At 41.9% G+C, this 20,471-nt stretch overlaps 1 protein-coding gene across 1 annotated transcript in view; it reads right to left on the bottom strand.

The window, feature by feature from the left end:
- EPB41L4A (erythrocyte membrane protein band 4.1 like 4A) overlaps nucleotides 1-20,471 on the bottom strand; it is a 218,119-nt gene that overhangs the window by 120,756 nt on the left and 76,892 nt on the right. The window contains exon 2 of the mRNA XM_003788920.2: nucleotides 14,011-14,115. Within this exon, the coding sequence (XP_003788968.1) occupies nucleotides 14,011-14,115 (105 nt within the window). The remainder of the gene's footprint in view (nucleotides 1-14,010; nucleotides 14,116-20,471) is intronic.

Genomic DNA, 20,471 nt, shown 5'->3' with positions numbered 1-20,471 from the left:
AGCTCCCAATTGACAGCCAGGCCAGAATTCTCCTCCAAATCCAATGGCCTACTTGACATCTCCACTCAGATGCCCATTACAACCTCAGACTTTACACATCCACAAGGAACTGGTAATTTCATTCCCTCCCAGAAAAACATGTTCTCCTGCAGCCTTCACCATCTCAGTACCTAGTATAGGACTTTTCCATTGGTGCTGGTCAAAACCTCTTTAACTTCTGTTCTGTCCATCTACAAATCCTCTTGGCTCTATGTTCAAAATATAAAGCAAATCTGACAAATTCTCAGTCCACTGCCTTTCCCGTGGATTTCTTCAGCAACTCCTTTAACGGTACCCCTGTGTCTGTCCTGGCAGTCAAAGAAATTCTTTTAAAATGTGGGTCAGACCGGTTCACTCTTTGGTTCAACATCCTCCAGTGGTCTCCTTTCTCTCCAAAGCCCTTCTGAGGGTCTAGAAGCCCTCCAGGATCGAGCTGCACACCCTTCACTTTTTCCTGAAGAGACATTAGTGGAAGTCTGGGGGCCTCAAGGAGGCTGCCTGCCAGGGCTCAAGGAAAGCAAAAAGCAAGCCAGGGAAACAGGAAGAAAAGATACCTTGTTAGGCAGAGGCAGAGAGTTCAGCAACGCCACTGCCGGTGGCAACACGGAAAACAAAAAGTGTACCTAATGAACCAGATGATCCAGATAAGGAGATTTCTAGGTAAACTGCTGAAAGTACCAATTGCCTTCCTTCTGGTCCCTTTAATAAAGTGCAAGAGGAGAGAGATAAGCTAAAAATGAGAACTATTAAAATATCAAGAAGCCAGGACTTACTGGGCTTAAAAATGAAATGTTCTCATTCCCAGTCTTATCAGAAGTCAGACAGTGCTACAATTAAGAAATGACTTCTGGGCAAAGACTGAATCCAGCTTATTATCAGAAAAAAAAAAAAACATGATATAACTGTAAAACCCTTCATTAAGTTCCCCCAAAAAGATTTACTACGATGCCTCATAGATCTTTTCAAAATCACAAAAGCTTCCTTGATAATCTTAAGGGCACTGCTCCCCAACAGCCTTGCAAGGGATCTAAGGTACAGGAACAAAACCAGTTCCTCCTTCAGACCCTATCACTCTTCAGCTTAAAACTCCCAACAGATTCCCTACTGGAGGCTCCTGGGCCCCACGCCATGCGGACCCTGCCCACCTTCCCCTCCTCCACCCCTTGTCTCACTACTATCCAGTATTCCTGGTCTCCTTGATGTTCTAAACACCTCTCATTCGTTCCTGCCCTAGGGCCACTGTACCAGCTGTTCCTTCTTCCCACCACGGACCTCCCCTTCTTCTCATTCAAGCCTTTAAACTACCCTTTTCCTGGGTGATCAGGCCTTTCCTGATCATCCAGTAGCAGGAACCCTCATGTCACTCACCATCTTATTTTCAAAACACTCATCATCACTACCTTGGTGTTTGAACGTAAATTTTTGGCCTATCTTTCCTCTGGAAATAAACTCGAGACCAAGGACTTTGTCTCTTGCTCACCACGGTACTACACTAAGCTCCCACACATCATCAGCTTCTGAAAGGACCACTTCTGTTAGTTCATAAGGCAACTTTCACAATTTGTAGCCCAAAAGAGAAAGCAGGTTAAGTCCCACCACCCAGAGAAAGGCACCTGGCCCAGCTTCACACAATCCCCGCAGGCCCTCTCTTACGGCAACAGGTCCTAAAAAGACAAACTAGCCGCTTAGCTTTTAATACGTGCAATATAGCTGAAATTTTATAAAACTCAAGATAAAATAACATAGGAAATATTCCAGAGAGTACATTAATAGGCTACTGACACATCCTGATTAAATTGCTTGTAATATTCATGGAGAAAATCCTCTGAAGATTCAGAATAAGGTTAAATTAAGGTTAATTTATCGGAGGTTTTATCAAAATTCTAGATTTGAAAAAAGCCTAGTTTTCTAAGATAATCAAGAAAATGTCTAGAATCATTAACTCTGAAAATAACTGCTTTCCATTAGCCATCAATCAACTGTCTGAAATTCCAACTTTTATAGCTCATTCTGATATAACCAAGGAGAAGGACTGTGTAATTTAATAAAATAGTCCGAGTAAAGGAATTAGCAATTATTTATTTCACAACTAATAAGGTGTGAGTCACAGAAATTTCTCTGGTATCTGATTTGTTGATAAGTACACTTAGCATACCTGTGTGCCTTGTCTTATATACAAAAATATAAATGTGTTTATTTACATATATATATATATACACATGCAAAAAATATTTAAATGTATGTGTATGTGTTGAGGTTTGTCATTCCTGACAGTTTTGTTTTCGATTATTTTTCACCTTTATCACTTTAAACTGTTTCTTTTAATCTAGTTTTGGTTAAAAAAAAAAAAAAAAGCACTGGATACCATTAATGAAAAATCACTTCTATGCCATACAGAATCCAGTCTCTCATCTCCCTAAACCTAGAAAACAATTTGTGAAGGCTGCAGGAGGAAGTATTTTATTATACATGACCCACAGAAAATACACTCAAGTCTATTGTGATCAACCACTTGAAGGAGAAGGAAAAGACAGAACTATGAGAGGGTCAAGTTCAAGGTGCGTTGTGGAGCTGATTCTAGACAAATACAGGTCCTTCAAGAGCATTTCTGACTCCGCATTGAAATCAACACACCCAACAATGAAAGTGAGAGCCAATGAAAGTGCTACAATGAGCAAGGTGTGCAGTGCCCAGGTGACTCTGTGGGTGCCATCGGGGAGCTCCCCTCCCAGCACTTCCAAGGTTCTTTCAGACCTGTCAGCTCCTGAATTCTCATGACGTATCACCTGCCTGTGTTCGGAAGAGCTCAGACCCATTCCAAACAGAAAACACTCCAGAAAAACATCATGTCTTCCTTCCTTATTAGATATTAGATACTGTTTAACTATAGAGAAACAAAAAAATCTATTCTTTTATTAAAAGAACTGTTTATCATAAGGTCAGTTTCAAAATTCATTGGTTCTACAACCAGATAGCTACAGGTGACACTGCCCGGACTCAGCTTCTCAAACAGAATACCTCTTTCTATTAGACACTGTACTACCCTACCTCCCACTCTACAGGAATATTCAAAGCAGTACCTTACCTGGTAGCTGCCAGCACATTAAAAATATCCTATATGTGTAATTCCTTATATCCCATAAATTTCCAACCTAATTTACTAAAATCTCAATAAAACTTTTTTCTTTTAATACAGGTAAAATCGGGTTTAGATGAACAAAAGGAGAGGCATTAACAGAAACAAGGTGATCAATTAGAAGAATTGCAGGAAAGAAGGGAGTATGCTGCCTAGGAAAGGGGAGGAGAGGAGGAGCTCTTGTCAAGGCCCGCCCTGTCCCCTGCCCCGCCCTGTCCCCTGCCCCGCCCACACTGTCCAGGTGAGCGCTCTTCCACTCGACACCATTACAGAACACCTGCTTCACCATGACAGCGGTGGAAACAAAGAGGTGAACGGGATTCAATCTCTGCCTCAAGGAGCTTCACTCAAATTGTGTTATTTATCAGGGAAATACAACATGTGTAGTCTCTGAAATTTGAGACAGGAGAAAGCCCAAGGCATTTCTGGGAGTGGTGGAAGCTTTGGGAAGGAGGAGACATCAGAGAGACCATCCTGGGTAATAAGGAAGAGCAGGATTTAACCAGATAAAAATGAGGAAGGGAAGAAAACAGGAAGGTATGCAGGCCGGGAAGCCTGTGCATCAGCCCCGACAGTGCGGAGCAGGGAGGGGCTGCAGGGGGTTCGGCACCTGCAGGGTGAGTCTGGGCAGGGAGCTGAAGAGCCACATCGCCAGACAAGAAGCTCATGCATAAGCCAGGGCCACACATCTTGAAGGACTTGTAAACCGTGTTTGGGAGTTTGGATTTTCTATTAAGGATTCATTAAAAATTTTAAGCCACAGAGGAAACATCAAGTAAAGTTTTCTTTCTGAAGGAAAATTGCAGCTGCAGTGGGGAAACACTGGAGGGAGTAAGACCAAAGACAGGAAGGCCGGTTGAAAGCTGCTGCAGAAATCCACGCTGATCTTCCTTCCGCACCTACACTGAAAATCAGAGAAGGATGCTGATTCTGAAGAGGTTAGCTGGTGACCGCAGATTCTGATGAGGTTAGCTGGTGACCGTGAGTCCTATTTATACCAGTTGTCCCACCTTACTTGTTAAAATAGTGCTCCTTGTCACTCTCACAGTATCGTGGTTTGGAAGGTGGATTACATATGGTCACTCTGGGTATGAGGGGCAGAATGACAGAACTTGGTGACCAGCTAGCTATGTGGGAGGGGAGGCAACGTAGCCAGGAATGACAGCCAAGGTTCTAGCCTCAGCAGCGAGGTGATGGTGGTGGCACTCACTCAGCTCTTCAAACAGAAGTACAGCCGCCCCAGGCGCCCTAGGCCCCTGCAGTGAAGACTTCCTGAGGGCTCGGTGGGCCCATCAGGTAGGTTTAAGGAGCTCAATTGCCACATCTTCAGCTTCCATACGCACTCTGCTGGGAACAGACCTGAAATCGAGATGTCACCTAAGTTCTCCTTTCCTGCTGCACTCCGTTTTTAATATTCTCCTTTCCCAATTTGCTGCAAAAAAGGCACCTTTCACTCCTGTCAAGCAGCTATCTCGCAGCGCCCCGGGGTATGAACAACCCCAGGAGAAACAGGAAGACTGTTTAAATTCTACTGTGAGCAAAATTGCCTTTAATAAAGACGCCATAAACCAGAAGAAAGCTTTCATATTACTCTCTACCCTATACATATTTCTGGGAAAGACCAGGCAAAGTGTTAGAAAAGCTGCATTTTGGCCCATTAATTAGGTAATTTTACAATATCTTACAGAGTAGGGCATGCAGGAACTGATGATTTTGGTTTAATAATCTTGTAATACCATCCTCCAGCTATTGTCAAAATACACATGACTCACAAGGAGGAGACACATCGTAACAAAATAAAGTCTTGGTAAGACTTAACAGAAGGTAGACCTCTCTCATCCAGGTGACAGAATGCTGCGCCTTATCTGTCTATCCATCTTAGGAATAGAATTCCAGAGTGAACTACTTTTCCCAGAGTGAAATACTTTCCCCAGAGCACAAGTTAACATTCTCATTTAAGTTGACAACTGACAGGAAGCAAGCTAGTTTGGATGAGAGCTGTAATGATGACTGGCTCTGCCAAGGAGTTACAAGTTGGATGCCTTCCGTGAGCTGAATGAACTAATCTGCAGCTCAGAGATTCCGATGAACATATAAAGTACATAATTAGATAAAAACGTTTTAATCTTGTGTTGGCAATGTTGAAATTAACAATTTTTTAATTTTTTGAATCTTTTCCAGCTGTACCAGATTGAATCAAATGCCTCTAAATAAAAGAAAAAAGTATAATTGAGAGAGGATAACCTAGGCAGGGTGAGGTCTAGGAGAACAAAGGTCTTCCCAAGGAGACCCCCAAGGATACACCTACAAAGTCCTCTCCATGGTGACTCAGCTCTTAGGAATTTGTGGACTTAACTTCCTGGGACCTGGAAATTTCCACTTCTGTGAAATCCTGTAGTTCTACGGGGGCTAGAATAGTTCCCGCTTGATTCAAACTGACCAATGAGAAGGGTACCTGTGGGTTGGAACTTTTTGATTGGAGATAAAAAAGGGAAAGGCTAAGTGGGGGAACGCAGCCATTGTGAATTCTTCTATGTGTTAGCTCTGCCAGCTGAATAAAAGCCTTTTTCCTCTTAAATATGGTGTTTGGGCGCTCTTCCTCCCAATTGGGCCTCGTCTTCCTGAAAAGTAATCACTAGGTTTCTAAAAGTATTTATTAATACATTTTCCAGAAATTATCAAGTTGAATGACTACGAAGGTCGATTAACAAACTGTAAGTCAGGCAGTTTTGAATTCGTTGCTTTCAAAGACATTGAAGGAGAAGCTAATTGAACGGTCTGAGAGAGCATTACCCTCAAAAGTAGAAGCAAAAAAGTAGGATTGAGGGGGAAGATGATGGCTACTTTGTGTCTGAGGTGTCCCAGAGATATCAAAAACTGTTTTAGGTGAAGGATCACTGTGTAATGTTTTAGCATAGAATGCAGAAAGAGTTCAAGGAACTGAGTAATCTTCGTTTAGCAAAACTCCTTTCTTTTCTACTTATTTAAATAAGGTTACTCAGAACTCATATCTATAAAAATGAAAAATAGGAATGAAATTATTGCTGAGTTCAATGTTGCTCCAAAAATATATTATAATCATCCAGGTGTACCTGAACTAGTTAACAAGAAAAGGCCCCATTCATTTCATTAAGAGATGCATTTCCAACAAATCCCTACTTTTATGTTTAAGTAATTAGAAAAATAAATATTTTGTAGTTTTAATTAACTGCACGGCGATAACCATGGCAATAAGAACTTCTCCTAAGACTCGATAACAATTAGAGCCTTAAGGTCTCAGGAAGTAAAATTCTAACTTATATATATGATGTCATATACAAATATTTTAATAAAATATGAGAAAATTTTATAGAGAAAGTAGAATAGAAATACAAGTTTGAGGACATAAAAAAATGGAGAAATTTTCCATCTTCTAAAAAAGAACTTATTCATGTTTTTTTTTTTTGTTCTTTTGTTGTTGTTCATGTATTTTTTAAAGGTAGATGATGATGAAATTGCTGTGATACATAGATTTGCTGGCTACCTTGAAGAATAATGTGACAATAGGATTGTAATGAGAAATAAAGATTTGCATCTATTAAAACTAAAATTGTTATCTTCACGCTAAAATTATACACAAGCATATAATTTTTTTTAAAGAATTAAAAAAAAATTGTAGCTCTGAGGAACATTTTTAAAAAGAACAGATTTGGAGGGGAAGGTGATGACGTCAGGTTTAGATGCATCACCTTTGAAGAACCTGAGGTCATGGAGTGGTGAAGGAAAGCCAACACCTGCTGAGCTCACAGTCCAAAGCACAGTCTGGGTGTTGGAAACAGATGCCTTCAACCCTCACTACCACCCTGTACTACCCCGCACCCCGCCCTGCCACAAACGGGGCAACTGGGAGTAGAGTGTGGTTTGAGCCCAGTCTAGATCCAGAGTCCGTATTCTTTATACAGTGCAATGCCTCTTGAGATATCCAGGTTGAAGGTATGAATTTGAGGGTCATTAGACTTTTGATAGTAATTTAAACCACAGACACATGGGATCACCCGGGAGAATTAACACACATTCATCAACAGGAAAAGGAGTGCTTTGGTGCTGCCGGGGCCCTATGTGCATGCTTCTGACATTCCCTTCCAGGGCCCGGGACGCTTCAAAAGCCACCAGCCATAGCTGTTTCCCAGGTACCCTTTATGCGTTGTCACCAGTACCCCCAAGGCTGACGTCCGGCTTACGATGCTCTTCACAAAGTCAAGGGCTACGTGGGAAGGCCTTTCTGCTTCTTCACCTTTGCCCCTCTTCTTCCACCAGATGCCTGAAGATGCCTCAGACAGCAAGTATTTCCATTTGTAATAATCCAGCACAACAACTTTCAATCTTCCTTTCTTTGCAACAGGACCTACCTTATCACCTACACACATCTTATCCGCCTTCGTGGGTCTGAGCCGGACCCAGGAGGTGCAGGGAGAGCAGCACTGCCCATAGCCTAGAGTGTGGACTGGAGCCTGCTGGTGCTCAGTGATGCTCAGAGCATTGGGGGGCAATGGGGAGAATACAAAAAGATGCAGAGCTCTGCTCCTATTTCCTAAGAAAATTATTTCAGAGACAAATAGTGCCAGGAGAGGAGGTAGCATTACACGTGTGAGCCCACACGGAGTTACAGCGCGAGGGAACCGAGGGCAGAATCCTGGGGGGCAGCAGCAGGTGATGGAACAGGCAGAGGAGCAGTGATCGTGAAGATGACCGAATAGGAGCAACTAGAAGACAACTTGAGAAGAGGAAGCCGAGAATGTGGTGTCACAGAGCAGAAGGAGATTTCGAGGAGCCCCGAGTCAGTCAGTGCAGCAGAAAGGCCACGGAAGAAGGGCTGAGTCTCTCCTAGATTTAGCAACGGGGCTGGGGGTTCAGGGATGGGGACCAAAGCCAAACCCTGAGAAGTTTAAGGGTGAAGATTTCAGAAGTGGAGGCAAAGAACTTAGACAAGGTTTTCTGGAGCATAAGTGTGACACAGAGATGCCCAAACACAGCAGTAGACAGAGGAAGGCGTGGGTGGGTATAGGGAAGGGAAGTTTAAATGGGACAGTCCCGAACAGCCCCCCAATACTATGAGAAGGAGGGACTAGTGAGGGGAGAGTAGAGGTGCAGAAGAAAAGACCTAGAGGTGACAGGTCCAGTCAGACACACTGGTGACAGGAGAGAAAATGCCGGTAAGAAGCAATTAAGTGGGCCAGGGGTGGGGTGGCCGAGATGGTGGGCAGTCCCCAATTGTTCTGACTGTCCCCCAGAAGCAAAGAGCTCCCTGGGAAGAAAAATCTACATGCAGCCTTTAATTGCACCCCTTAGGTTTCCCCCTTTCTGGGACTTCTGAGGTAAAGGGTAGCAAATCCAGCAGCCTGATCCTCAAAGCCACCTTGATTTCCACACTCTGAGAAAAGCTCTAATTATATATAACTTCTGCCTTTGAAGGAGGCCTCAGCACTAATGTTAAAATAAGACAGGATTATAATTTCTGGAAATTGATGTAACAGACCCACATACCCCTGTTAGTCTAGACAGCCTGGATCAAGGACAACCTGGACGGCCCAAGTCGGAGCACAGCACAAACCAGGCGCCATACCCGGCCAAGTGCCTTCCCTTTTAAAACTAATTTTCAAATCAGAAGTAATATTGAAGTCACATTTATCCTTATTATTGCTTTCAGAATCAACAAAATGCATCCCCCCAAATCTCTGAAGGCACTTTTTAGAAAATATATGTCACCAGCAATATTTTCTCCACCCCCATTTCAACAGGAAAGGCCTTTGACACACTTAACACTTCACAAAGAGTTGTCACGCATCCTTTTCTGGTCCTGTAACAATCCTGAAAAGTGAGGAGAAAAAGGATTTTACTCTCAATTTAGAGATAAGCATATGACAACGGAGACACTTTAAGTGACTTGACTGCGCATTAGGAACAGACACAGGACGCAAACCAATCTCGTACGTCCAAAGGCACTATCTGTTCCTCCAAATCAGAATTCACTTATAATAACTTCTGAGAGCTGGAAAGATGATTCAAGTTCCTGTCCAGCTCCAATTAATTTCAATTCACCACATCCTTAAAGTGAAGAAGTCTGTGTGGCTGCAACTTCAGGTCTCCGCCTGTCACTGGAATGGATCTGGCCACCCGGCTCCAGTAAAGAACCTAAATTCTTTGGAAGGAGCTACTAATACTGCTCACAGACACAGAAGGACGGACGTGCAGCTCTCCCCCACCAACGGAGAGGGTGGGCAGCTGCGGCTGTGGGTGTCTGATGTTACCACCCAGGGAGAGTGAGGGTGCTCTGGGGTTCTGTTCAGTGTGGAGAGCCCAAACAGGAAAGCCCCCATTCCTCCTCTGAGCAGGCAGAATAAAACTCTTCTCACTGTATTAGTTTCCTTCCAATGCTATAACAAATTTCCACAAATGGAGGGTGGCTTGAAGCAACAGAAATGTATTGCCTTATACTTCTGGAGGTCAAAAGTCCCATATGGACCTCACTGAGCTAAAATCAAAGTGCGAGCAGGGCCGCTGCTTCTGGAGCTCCAGGGCAAGTCTTTTTTCTGGCCTTTTCCAGCTCCTGGGGGCTGAGTGAGCTCCTCGGGCCCCTTCTCCTCACGACCTCCTCACAGGTCACCTCCTCACCTCCCCTCCTGCACATAAGGATGCTCCTGATTATCCTGCTGTCACCTGCATCACCAAGGACAACCTCCCCATCTCAAGATTCCTCATCACATCGGAAAATCCCTGTTGCCGTGTAGGGTACCACCTTCCCCGGTGCTGGGGATTAGGAGGCAGCACACAGAGACAGCTGGTGTCTAGTCACAGCAAAGACACCCCATAGGGCTGAGGGGCCCCACGAGGATGGGCAGCAGGTAAACTGGTGACAGATGATCCTAGGACAAACCAGGGGAAGTGAACATCTCTAAGTGCTGCCCTTCAGCACTAATGGTCAGTACTTTAAGACAATATTGAATACTTGTAATTAATAAGCGACAGGAGTGGATAAATCCAGGTCTCTCTGACTCCCAAGTGTGCTCTTACCATCCCTACAACAGACTGCCTCACGCCCACTCAAATCAAGGCGGGGAGCAAGGCCTTGACATAAGAGACCTCCATCCTCACACAGACTAGTATAAGTAAGAGTGATCCTGGACAGCAAAGCAAAGTAGAACAGAGAACAGGTGGGACGCTGGGCCAAGCACCTTCTCTCTGTCTGTATGAAAAGGAACGACACCTACGAAACACCATGTGTACCTTTAAACTTGTTTTTGGAAGAGACAGGGTCTTTTTATGCTTCCCAGACTGGTCTCAAACTCCTGGCCTCAAGGGATCTTTCCACCTCAGCCTCCCAAAGTGCTGGGGTTATAGGCATGAGCCACCATCCCTGGCCAAGAAGTTGGCTTTTACAAAAGACTGAATTAACGTGTGCAGCTTTCATCCCATCCATTGTGTTAATTCAACCTCAATAAACACACCCTGATTTAGAACTGTTTTTATTTCTGAGAGGTTCTTTTACAGCTCCTACCTGAGAATTGCAGTTAAGAAATTACAGTGCCCAGAGTGTTCCAAATCAAGTCAACTCCACTCCTTAGAGAGCAGTTTGTTTTAACAAGGTGTATTTCTGTTTAGCTGCTATGCTTTACACATGGGTAACACCTGAATCAATGCATTTGTTACATGAACTTTCCAGGACTTGATTTCATGAAATGTATAGATAATGACATTTGTGCTTTAAAAAAAAAAAAAATACCATGCAATGTTCCAGGCAGCAAATTCTCTTTGCCCTGAATTCCTGAGAACTCACTCTCACGTGGCTTGCACATCTCTGGCATGCATTAAATATCTGCTGAAAGACCCAGGAGCACATAAACACGTGAGGGCTCCAATCAAGACTTCTTATCACAAGGTCAGTCAGACATCTGCTGATTTTAAAATGCCATTTAACTCCTCTCTCAATTAATGTTAAGTATGTGAATTGCATAGAAACAAAATTCATTCGTACCCTAAGTTTGCAAAACCTTCTCATCAGGAGATCACAGTGGCTGAAAGGTGCTAGAGACCTGCAGACTTGGGTTTGAATTCCCACGGTAATAACATGCTCACTATGTGACCTTGGGAAAGGTGCTTTAACCTCCTTAGCTGGTGTTTCGTCAGCTCTCATGGCAAGATAATAAATACTTACTTTGTAGGGTTGTTCTGAGCTTGTGATAATCTATGAAAAATGTACCTAGTTCCACCACCAGTGCTCTGATGATGGTGGTGATGAGGGGACGGGGTGCTACTGATGAATGATGAGCTCCAGGCATCTCGGTTTGCCTGGTTCTCCAGCACGGACCTGAGTACCCTGGCACATGAGGCCCATCCATCCTGCAAACAGGCTCAGCGGTCACGTTGCTGTCCTATTCTTCAGGGTAGCTGCCTATCTTCTCCTGCAGCACAAACTAGTCCAAGAGATGGCACAAAGCCCTCCATGACACCTTTCACCTTCAGCCACTGCCAGTCCCACTCTCATGCTTGTACACTGTGCTGGTGAATAGCAGTGGGGCAGGCTGCCGGGCCAGTCCTCTCCCCAGCCTCAGCCAGAATTCCAGCCTGGCTCAAAGGACGATCCATAACTATGCACGAAGGGAGTGGGGAGGCAAAGCCTAGGGCTTTTCACGGATGGGGGCATCTTCTCTTTCCTAGTCATCTTTCTTCCCTTTTACCTCCAGATCTACCACTTTTTTCTTATATGCCCCCCAAGTTGACCTAAGGGGCCCACCTTATCCTCTCCACCTCCTACAACTAAAAGGGATCAGACAATACATTTGAACATGCAAAGACCAGGCAACCTCTGCAAATCGTCTGTTTTATCTGAGTTCACTAGCAAGAAATAACAAATTCAGACGGCCATTCTGAAAAAATACTCTCTTCATTTACACACCTGATATTCTTACCATGTCAAAACAATATGACTTAAGAATTTTCTTTTTAATCTTATTTTCATTTAAAACCCGTATTATAAAGAGTAGCCTATGTTAGCACACATGCCAAACCTTAGAAGTAAAGGTAAGAAGAAAAAATATTAGTCTTAATATAAACCCTACAGAACTTTCAATCAATATTAACTGCTAATTATTTTGCAACCACAGAGGGCACTGTTTTGAAATTCTCTTGATTGTCTCATCTTGGTGAAGTGAAAAAGAGAAGGAGAAAAGAAGACAGAGAAGGTCTAGACATGTATAACTCTAGCAAAACGATGTTTCCAGGTAAGGGTCCAATATCTCAGATAATATCAGGAAACCAGTTTTTTCTGCTACAAAAAATGTTACTTTGAAAGTAAGAATGTAATACAAGGTATCTTCTGTTGCTTTCAATTTATTCTTTCAGTATAGATTTTCAGTTCTGCTATATTTACTTGTGGCCTCTGCAAGAGAGAATTCAATGAACTCCTGAAGAAGTCCGTTCCCATTCTTTGCAGTGCGCATTAATGACCAAGAGCCTTCAGAAAGTCATCCCTTTCCCTGGAAAGCCATCTATCCAACATGCTCAATTTTTTTACTCCTGCCTTGTGAAAGCCTCCTGTGAAACATGACAAGTTACACAAGTAAAGAAAAATCATGAGTTACCACCATCAACAGCATTCCATTTGCCTGCCTCTTTTCATCCTAGGACGTTCTGGGGCCAGTGCACAGAAATGCCCCTCAGAAAATCACATCACTGAATGGACCCTGAGTGGCCTGGTGGAGGCCGAGAGAACGGAAGAAGAAAGAGGAGGAAATCTTTATGTCTACAGCAAATGAATGGATAGAAAATAAAAGGCAAGTCAAATACAGTTTCGTTTTTTGGTTTTTTGGTTTTTTTTTTTTTGAGACAGAGCCTTAAGTCATCGCCCTGAGTAGAGTGCTGTGGCATCACAGCTCACAGCAACCTCCAACCCCTGGGCCCCAGCCATTCTCCTGCCTCTGCCCCCCAAGTAGCTGGGACTATAGGTGCCTGCCACAATGCCTGGCTAATTTTTGGTTGCAGCTGTCATTGTCATTTGGCAGGCCCGGGCTTGATTCAAACCTGCCAGCTCAGGTTCGAGTTTGAGCCACAGGCACCGAACCCAAATATGGTATTTTTAAGGTAAGCATATGAGAATTTTGCATTATAAGGCTGTGTCTCTCTGAGGTTAAGACCTTTCTTAGAGTAGCCAAAGTCTCATTAATGGGTATCCTTTCATCCTACAAAACTATCACCTCCAAAGTTTTTCCACTTGGAGAATTTCTTAAAAACTCTCTGCCACCAAACCAGACAGGAAGTTAATCTGAGTTAACCCTGTGAACAATGGACATCAGAACCAAAAGCCAGGCTGCCTTTATTGCTCTTACTCCACCAAGCTCATGAATGAAAATTTCTCTTTTTTTTTTTTCTAACTTCTCATTCCACCTTTAAAACTTAGATGGAATTTTTGTATTCTGTATGTCTTTCTTCTCTTTAACCATTTCCTTTCTTAAAAGGCAGTAATACCTATCACTTTAACAGACTTGTCCCCTAACTCATAAGTGACTTATTCAGTCCTGCTGACAGCACGAATCTAAAGCACTCCCGACAACGTGGTCGCAAAACTGGAACCCACATAAGCCTCTGCAAGACATGCACACTGTGGGAGTCGGGAATCCCGCAACTCTACAGGCTTTCGGCAGAAAAGGAAAAAATACAAAGGAATCAGGAGGGGAAATCCTGTCTGAGGTTTTCAAAGTCATTTTCAGTTACAAAGAACCTAACCCACCTAAAACCACATTAGGGAAGGTGGAATGAAATTTACAACCAGAAAAACATTAACACAAAGTCACCGAACTCACCGTCTGATGGCTTCTGTCACAGTACCGCAGCCCGAAATAATCTATCTCCACGAGGTTTATGTGACGGAATACGTGGTCAAGGACAACGGAACCTTTCGTTGACTTCTGAAAAAATAATTCACAGTTTTATTATTTTTTTTTTAAACAAAGTGTCCTGTCATTGTCAGTGGGACTCAATCATGGTTCTCATCTTTTATTAGCTTTGCTCACGATGGAGCAATTTTACCAGAACCTAGACGTCTCTTTACATTTGCTTTTTAAAAGCAAAGTATATTTCAAAAATTCCTTAGGAAAATAATTTTTAAATTATCACAAATTTAATTAAAATTTAAAATTATAATTTAAAAATCCCATTACAGTGGGTTTTAAACATATGCTTCCTTTCTTCCAGAATTAGAAATTATGTGTATTTTCAAAACAAAATTCTTCTTTTAATGAAGATAATCTCTCCTATGAAGACAATCTAATAAATTCAGACCAAAAAACAGTTGGATTATTAAAAAAAAATCCCACAATTCTGTCATTTCAAGAAGTAACTATCACCAAATATAAAAATACGGAAAATTAAAATAACAGTCAAAGCTTTTACTTTCAAACTGCCAATAATACACCCATGGAATAAAGCCGCTAACGCTGATGTTCTGAAAAGCCCTTGTGAAGGTCTTTTCCTTCATCTCTTTCACATAAGCACAGACACAAAGAAAACATTTCTCTTGGCTGCTCTTTAAATGTTGATACGTATCTAAAAAGCTAATCCCTCTCTTCTCTGTGCCATCGACATAAGCGCATTCTTTAAATTAAGATTCTTATCATCTGGCCTATTAAATATCAATTATTCACACATGTAAGAAACACTTCATCAGCAAACACCACTCCACATTCCTCATTAATCTTGAAAATAATCCATTTCGCTATCACAGTACAGCCACAGACGTTTGCTTCTTTTTATTCCGTCACTGACAGGTGTAATCGTGTAGCAAAAGCAGTTCCCAAGAAGTCACACACTGTGGTAACAGGCAGGGCTTTCCTTGTGCTGCTACTTCCTCAGACACTGGCCCCTGTACGCTCCCCCAGGTGTGGACCCTGCACCACCTTCAGAATCCCGCGGTGCTCTTGGAAATGGACTGTTAACCTCAGGGAATAAAATGGCTGGTATGAAGTGATCAAAGTCCCCAAAGGGAGAAACCAATTTCAGTTACAAATCCTATAGGCATTTTGTTCTCCTCGGAATTGCTTCGGATGAATTTCATTGGTCCCTTTTTCAAAATCCATTAAATAATTTATTTATAAGCAAAAGCCTTTCCATGATGGACCTTTAGGTTGACAGACAGTTTTTTCCATAATCACAATGCCACATCAATAGGTGTTTCTCTGTGCTCATTTACCTGTGCGTTTCTCTGGGATAAATCTGGCATGTGAAGTACTCATGTGAAGGATATGTACTCTTAAAATTGCAGAGGGCACTGTCAAAGGGACCATCGCCAGGCATTCAAAAGAGTGTATGTTTCCCCACATCCTTGCCCACAATTTCTTCCAATCTGATTGAAAAGAAAAAAAAAGTAGGGGAGAATTGTTTTAATTTACAATCTCCCGACCCTAGTAAAAGCAAGCACTCTTTCACATGTTTGCCAGGCAACTGCATTTCTCAGCATCGGAGGTAGGAGTTCTAGTCCTTCCTTTTCAAAGTGCTGCCCCATTTTCTTCTATTTTCTTACTTCACTGGCCAGAACCTAATAAAAGGATAACTGGTAATTGTGAGAACATGCATCCTTATCTTCTCCCTGGTTTTAATGGAATTGCTTCTAAAATGTTCTCACTAAATATAACTGGTACTGTATGGCCAAAATAAGTGTCCTTCTATTCTGCTTTATTTGGTCTTTTTTATTTTGTTTTGCTTTTTAATCAAGAATGAGTGATAGGCTCGGCGCCTGTAGTTCAAGCAGCTAGGGCACCAGCCACATACACTGGAGCTGATGAGTTTGAATCCAGTCTGGGCCTGCCAAACAACAATGACAACTACAACAACAACAACAACAACAAAAAAAATGTCCGGGTGTTGTGGCAGGTACCTGTAGTCCCAACTACTTGGGAGGCTGAGACAAGAGAATATCTTAAGCCCAAGAGTTGAGGTTGCTGTGACCTATGTACTCTACCCAGGGTGACAGCTTGAGACTCTGTCTCAAAAAAAAAATGAGTGATAATTTTATCAACTTTCTGGTAATCAGATGATTATATGATATTTGCCCTTTTGTGTATTAACTACATTAAAAGCTTCTAATGTCAAATATTCTGGAGAGAAAGTGTCATTTTGTTCTGGATACTTATCAAACCTGCTCCCTATTCAGAAAGAACCCCCTATTGCATGGGTGTTGGTGAAGGCAGGAACCAGACTCCCCAACACCTGACAGTGAGACCACAAATGCGTGACCTGACTTCAGCCAAGGCCTTGACTTCTGAGCGAGTGATACAAAGAAGGAAGGGTTAGGATTCATTCACGGCAGCAGCTCCCAGCAGCAATGGGGTGCCCAACAGCAGAGGCATCCAGAGGTGCAGTCAGGTGCAAAAAACAGTAGGAATGACTAATTTCTGAACCAGATTTTCCAGCATTCTTGAGGTACTCAGTAGGAATAGCCAGGCAATCCACCACTTCCCTTTCCTTGGCCCCTGGAGGAAGTGAATATACTAATATATTTGACCCAAGAGCCATGCCCCGAGTAAAAGTCCTGAGTAACTGTAGAAAATGGGGTCCAACAGGATACTGAAAATATCATCATAAATACAAAAAGCATTTGTAAGTGCATCCTTAATGTAACTGTATCAAGCAAGTGTTCTTAAATCAAAGTCTGGCTAATGTAACTACAAAAATAATTTATTGAAAAGACACTGGGGGCTCAGCGCCTATAGCTCAACTGGCTAAGGCGCCAGCCACGTACAACTAAGGTGGCGGGTTCGAATCCCCAGCCCGGACCCGCCAAACAACAATGACGGCTGCAACCAAAAAATAGCCGGGCGTTGTGGCGGGCGCCTGTGGTCCCAGCTACTTGGGAGGCAGAGGCAGGAGACTCGCTTGAGCCCAGGAGTTGGAGGTTGCTGTGAGCTGTAATGCCACGGCACTCTACCCAGGGGGACAGCTTGAGGCTCTGTCTCAAAAAAAAAAAAAAAGAAAAGAAAAAGAAAAAGAAAAGACACTGGGCATCTCACAGGCTCCAAAGACATGACCCTGATGGCGACCTGGGGCTTCTTCTGACCCCCATATATCCACAGCCGACCCCCGTATATCCACAGCCACTAAGCTTGGAATATTCCATCCATCACTACCACCTTCACAGTTCTCCTGCCATGTTTGGGCTAGTTTTGATTTTTATGTGCAATCATTTCCCGTTTGCCTTTAATGATTTTTTTCTTATAATTTATGGCCCATTAAGATCAAATTTTCTTATTTTTCATCCTACTGTAGAAAATGCACACACATCTTTCCTGCCACTTCAAAATATTTCTGGAATGCTGGCATTTGAGGCTAGTATTCCATCTCAATCTAACCTTCCTTAACAGTTCGTTCTCCTACCCAGGCACAGACAGGAAAAGTCAGAATAAGAGCAGGTAGAGCCCCACAACTCCACCTAATTCTTCTATCCCAGATGGGTAAACAAGTTGTCTGTGAACAAAAGAGGAAAGAATAATGAAATAATGGCAATGACATTGTTAAGATTTTTAAATATGTAAATCAAGCCTGGCTTTATGAAAATTATTTTTATGCCTCTATGTTCACTAGAAATGATAGGGTTTTTTCATATGTATGATTTATAAAGCATAAAAAGGACCTAATACTCTACTCACAAAGAATATCAAAGAGAGCAAGGCTAGAAAATCAGCAAAAAAACTTCATGCACAGGAGGAAATCACCACATTTAGAAATTTTCCAAAACTATCATTCCAAAACTACCAGAACATAGACTGCTGAGCTCTATGACAGTTTTGCATTTATGTAGATTCTAGTGCTGATCTATTTATAATTTTACTTTATAAATATGATCTTTTAGTATATTTCTATATCCTTTATAGAGAAACCACAAGGAAAACATCCCCTGTTATGCTATAACTCCAGTGCTGACCTAGGAAAAATGTGATGGTTCACGATTCCTGCTACAATTTCTGAATAGCACAGGTGCGTCCACATATACACCTGGAGCAGGGCCAGGTGGGTCTCAGAAATGCTGTAATTCTGCCACCACTTCAAGCAAACATGAGCATGAAAACCTCTTAACTTCTCATCTGTCATACTGTAATACTTTCTGACAAGACTCAGTAAGCATGGATATCAGGGGTAAACTGCTACTGGGGGCGGAGTATAGATCCCAGCTCATATTTCTGCCAGCCAACTTCTTCTAATAACCCTTCCCCAAATTTATATTTGGGGTTATGGCTTCTGTCCTCTTACTTCTGGATAATTTCATTCTTCATGTGGGTTCTTCATAGAGATTGCCTGTCAGCCTATATTGTACAGTTACAGTATAAATCTTTAGTTCATAAGAAATCATCCATGAATAAAGAAATTAAGAAGATAGAGCACTTACATGAGAACCAAAGTGGAAACTCAAGTATATTAGGCCAGGAAGGAACCAGCTCCAGAATTTATTATGGAAAGAAAAGACAAGTACCAGAAGGATATTGGGAAACATACGACTTCATTAATTCAAGTATGAGCAGCTATTACATGCCAGCAAATGATTAGTCTCTAGAAGATGGAAAAGTATAGTAACAAATGCCAGGAGAGAGGAGGCTGCATCCAGAATACCCTACAAAGAAGCGTTACAGGGGAAGTCTTTCGCCCACCTATAGAACCAGAGAGAAATCCCAGGGCTCTGAGTGACGAGGAAACTTCTAAAGAAAAGATACGATTATATTTAACAACATGGTAGTTTTTAATTTCCTGGCCATTTCTAGAAGAAATCTCGGCTAAAGTGGGAAATTCATTAAGATGCCACAAAATACAACAACAACTACAGCACTTAACAACATAACCACGAATTTTCTGAATTAGAATAATCAATTAAAATTTTGTCTTAAAGGACCTCCACTAATGAGACTTTTGAGAGAATGAGTGGAGTAATATCACAGATATCAGGAAAAGAATGCTCTTCCCACCCCAGGTTTCAGGAGCTCTCCCTGGGTCTTGCCTGATACCCGTTTCCTCATCTGGAATATCCATCCTGCTCTTGGTCACTTACCCTTCAAAATTCAGTTCAAACGCCTCCTTCTCCACAAAGCCGATCCTTAGCTTCTCAACCTCATTATGACTTTATTCTCCACTCAGCTTCCTATTTTTGCCTCTCTCTGAGGCTGATGAAGGCCTTTTATGAAGGCCAGGGATCAGGCCTCTTTTCTACTAATGTTTAGACATTTGGAAAGCAGGTGCTGAGACTCACACACCCCTTCATTTCTATGCAATCCAGTAATTTACCCCTAGTAATAAATCTCTAATGGTTCACTGAACTAGTCCTAAGGAACAATAAACTTTCCTTCCTATCTTCTCACAAAGATTTCCATTTTTCCTGACCAATCAGTCTTATACAAGTAAAGAGAAAAATGGATGGCTGCATTTACCTTATTCTTTCAGCATATCCAAAGTTATTTGGTTTACTTTTAATTAAAAAATATACATTTGCTTCAGTGGTATAATCCCAATAGACTCAAGATATTCTACAGAGAGTATAAGGAATAAATATCTCATATTTGAAATGTATAAGACATCAAAAAATTAAGGAGGGCTTATATTCAATGTTCATATATAAAACATATTTCATTGCATAAAGAAAACTATCTCTAAATAAGTTTAATAGGAATTTGATTTTCTATCAGAAAAACAAAAGACTGGATATGAGACAATGAGAAAAAAATAAAGCAAGCATCTTATTTTTTACAACTACTCAGAAACATGTCATTTCAAGGTAATGATATATTAACTTACTTTTAAAGTGAGCGTATATAAATGCCTAGGGCATATTTCTGGATTGTGAGTTATTTGACGCTTAACTCCCAGCAGATAGATTACTTTCATTACTGACATACTACCAACATTCTAGAAGGAACAGACCTACAAAAGGCTTATAATCTTAGAGAAGGACTCCCAAGTAGGACAAGTTTACTGGAAAATACCATCAGTGCAGCTTTCAACCAGAACAAAGAATACTTCGAATGACTAATAACACCTTTGCAGATTAGCTCGACATTACAAACCAGAAAGACAGGTTTCTGCCAGCTGCACAAAATGATAACTATTACATTTGAGACAAATAGCTTACTCCTTCAGAAAGGAGAAAGGAACACTGCAAAAACTTTCTGTTATGCCTTTAAAAATTCACTATATCTTCATACAGTACTTGGAACACAGCTAGATTCCAAGTTCTCTGGGAAAACATCAGTCATGTTAAATTTTTTAGCTTAGCCCCATAAAGCAGGGG

Source organism: Otolemur garnettii, unplaced genomic scaffold, assembly GCF_000181295.1.
Source record: "Otolemur garnettii isolate 467f Iridium unplaced genomic scaffold, OtoGar3 scaffold00030, whole genome shotgun sequence".
Lineage (NCBI taxonomy): Eukaryota > Metazoa > Chordata > Mammalia > Primates > Galagidae > Otolemur > Otolemur garnettii.
The sequence above is the reverse complement of the archived record's forward strand: the minus strand, read 5'-3'. Positions and strand labels throughout refer to the sequence as shown.